Source organism: Gymnoscopelus microlampas, assembly GCF_963454915.1.
Source record: "Gymnoscopelus microlampas genome assembly, chromosome: 12".
NCBI lineage: Eukaryota > Metazoa > Chordata > Actinopteri > Myctophiformes > Myctophidae > Gymnoscopelus > Gymnoscopelus microlampas.
In genome coordinates this window covers 45,961,964-45,964,675 of record NC_139949.1, presented here as the reverse complement: position 1 = coordinate 45,964,675, position 2,712 = coordinate 45,961,964, and the positions used below count along the sequence as shown (strand labels likewise).

Sequence of the window (2,712 nt, the reverse complement as noted above, 5' to 3'; positions counted from 1 at the left end):
GGTCAATTTATGCTTGACGTGTCTACGCACTACTGAGTGTTAAGCACTCATACTGTCTACGACTGGTCAAAATATAAACGGAAGTGAATGTAGTCTCATTAATCTCAGTGGTTAAGCTTCCCAACCAATCAGAGTATGCAACATTTTATGAAGGCGTCTGTGACCATACATTTCTTAAGGTACGTGACACCCTATGCAAAGGTAACTTTTGTTGTGCAGCGGCTCGTTCGACACTTGTCGCCCAATGCATAAATTGACCTTCAGGTGGACTTCAGCACAACATTCAGCTGCAGTCTCAGGATTTTAAACAGGTGATGCTGTCAATTGGTCACCTGTACATTTTGTACCTACAATATATTGACCTGTAATACTGGGTGATCTCCGAGGGGAAAACTACTTATCTGTATTTGACCCAGCACTGTAATGCTCTGACACTTCAACGGGCGACACAAAGCCCAGAGGAGCCCAGAGTCTTACCCGATACATCCTGAGCCACTCTGTTACCTTAATGTTGAATAATTCAATTTCCTGCTGGTCAAAACCGTTTTTAAAGGAGTGCTTCGCCCCAGGAAATCACTTTATTTCTATCGTTTACCCGGGGATGTTAAAACAGAGAGAGGTTTCTGTCACTGACCTACTGTAATGCACGGTGTGCAAGTGCTGTTTTGAGCTACAGCCTTGTTATGTTGTATTACTGTGTGTGTAGCCTGCATGTAAAATTCTCTACCTGCATGGAATTTATTCTGAGCATACTACACGGCTGGAAAGCTTCAGTCATTCATTGTTCCGGCTACATTAGGTGCACAAGTGTAATCTGTCTGTCATATCAATTACCACGCGAATTAATTGTGACCTCTCTCGCTTGATCTCTCTCTTTAACTCTCGGGTGTTCCTATTCATCCAATGACAATAATTGTTAAGGGATTGCTTATGAAACTCTGTGTATTCATAACAAAGGTTGTTATACGTCATTGCGGTTCCCCAGTTTCTGCGGCTAATCTCGCAAACCACTACACCGATCAGCATCACATTTCTTGAGCCTGCTGCCAGCAGGTCTATAGGAACCCCATCCCTGAATATTTTTCAAAGGGCAACTGTTATTTTTGTGTACTGGAGGTAACCAGGTTGCCATAGTTACCTTATATTTTGGCCAAAGCACTTGGAGGCCAGTCAAGAGCTATGTGGACCTCCATATTTGGTCAAAACTGATATCATAACTGATGATGCAGATACAGCTTTGCTTAATATAAGCTACTCACACTGCTCAACAGAGCATCATTCAGTGTGTTCAGAAAACTGATGATCATAAGCTTAAGTATTTTTATTGTACGCAGATTATTAAATTCAAGCTTAGGTGTTTGAGAAAATGGCCAAATGGGGAGAAGGAGATCCACGCTGGATAGTGGAGGAGAGAGCGGACTCAACTAATGTCAACAACTGGCACTGGACGGAGCGTGATGCGACAGGCTGGTCATCAGACAAGCTGAGGGAGCTACTGTTGGAGGTCAAGGTGGAGGGCCCAGAGGGAAGCTGTCAGATCACTGAGGTCAAACTGGAGGGAGAAGCTTCCATCAACAACCGCAAAGGAAAACTCATCTACTTCTACGGATGGGTGGTCAACGCATCGTGGCTGGGAACATCTAAGACGGATTTAAATTGCAAAGGGATTGTACATGTTCCCAACCTGTCGGACGAGAATGACATGGACGAGCTGGACATCAGCGTGTCTCTGTGTAAAGATGAACCTTCCACTCCGCTTGTGAACCTCATGAAGAAAGAAGGGGTCCAACAAGTCCGTACAGTTCTAGGACAATACGTGACACAGCTCAAAGCAGAGTTCACCCAGGGCATGATCCTGCCCTCGGCCAACGGTGTCAGTGAACCGACCACCTCCAAACCCCCGCCCAAGGTCGTCAAGTCTGACAAAACACAAATAAGCTGCGCCCCCAGCCCCTCCTCTGCCCCGAGCAAGACGGCGGGGATTCAAATCCCAACCTGCAGTTTCTCACTGAAGGACATCTTCATGACGTCTCCTCATGAACTCTACAGAACCCTCACGAACCAGGAGTTGGTGCAGGTGTTTACTCACTCTGCTGCGGTTGTGGAGGGTTACCGAGGAGGCCGTTTCCAGATGTTGGATGGGAATGTCAACGGAGAGTTCCAGGAACTGGTCCCAGATGAAAAGATTGTTATGAAATGGAGATTCAAGACTTGGCCACGTGACCACTATGCCACCATCAGCCTGTTTCTGGAGGACAGACGAGATGAAACAGAGCTGAAACTGGAGTGTAAGGGCGTCCCGTCAGGGGAGGAGGAGAGAACGAGGGAGGGATGGAAAAGGTATTACTTTGAAGCCATCAAGCAGACTTTCGGCTATGGAAATCGACTAATGAGACCCTCCGCATTTTAATGTAATTTTGGGTAAAGTATTCTGCCTTACAAAGACAGTTACTAACTGCCTGACAAACGTTAATGTTTACATTCATTCTAAACACAGTTGTGATCTGTGAAATTGAAAAAGGGTAATAGTCCCTGTTTGCCTCTGGAGGGCAGTGTTGTGTTCTAGCAGTGGTCATGCAGATGTCTAAATCACAGGTCTTCAAAGTGGAGACCGCCCCAGGGGGGCCAACTGGAATATGAAAAAAATATAAATAATAAAACATAAATTATATATATATATATATAATTATTTTGGCCATGTCATTATTGTCC

The 2,712-nt window shown here is 45.1% G+C and overlaps 1 protein-coding gene across 1 annotated transcript; it reads left to right on the top strand.

Annotated features, from left to right (window-relative positions):
• Window positions 1–1,366: 1,366 nt before the first annotated feature.
• LOC311057382 (activator of 90 kDa heat shock protein ATPase homolog 1-like) lies at window positions 1,367–2,410 on the top strand (the record flags this gene model as incomplete). The annotated part of the gene is made up of 1 exon (XM_084074341.1): window positions 1,367–2,410. One exon carries the CDS (start codon window positions 1,367–1,369, stop codon window positions 2,408–2,410), a length of 1,044 nt encoding a protein of 347 aa, XP_083930467.1.
• Window positions 2,411–2,712: the final 302 nt, after the last annotated feature.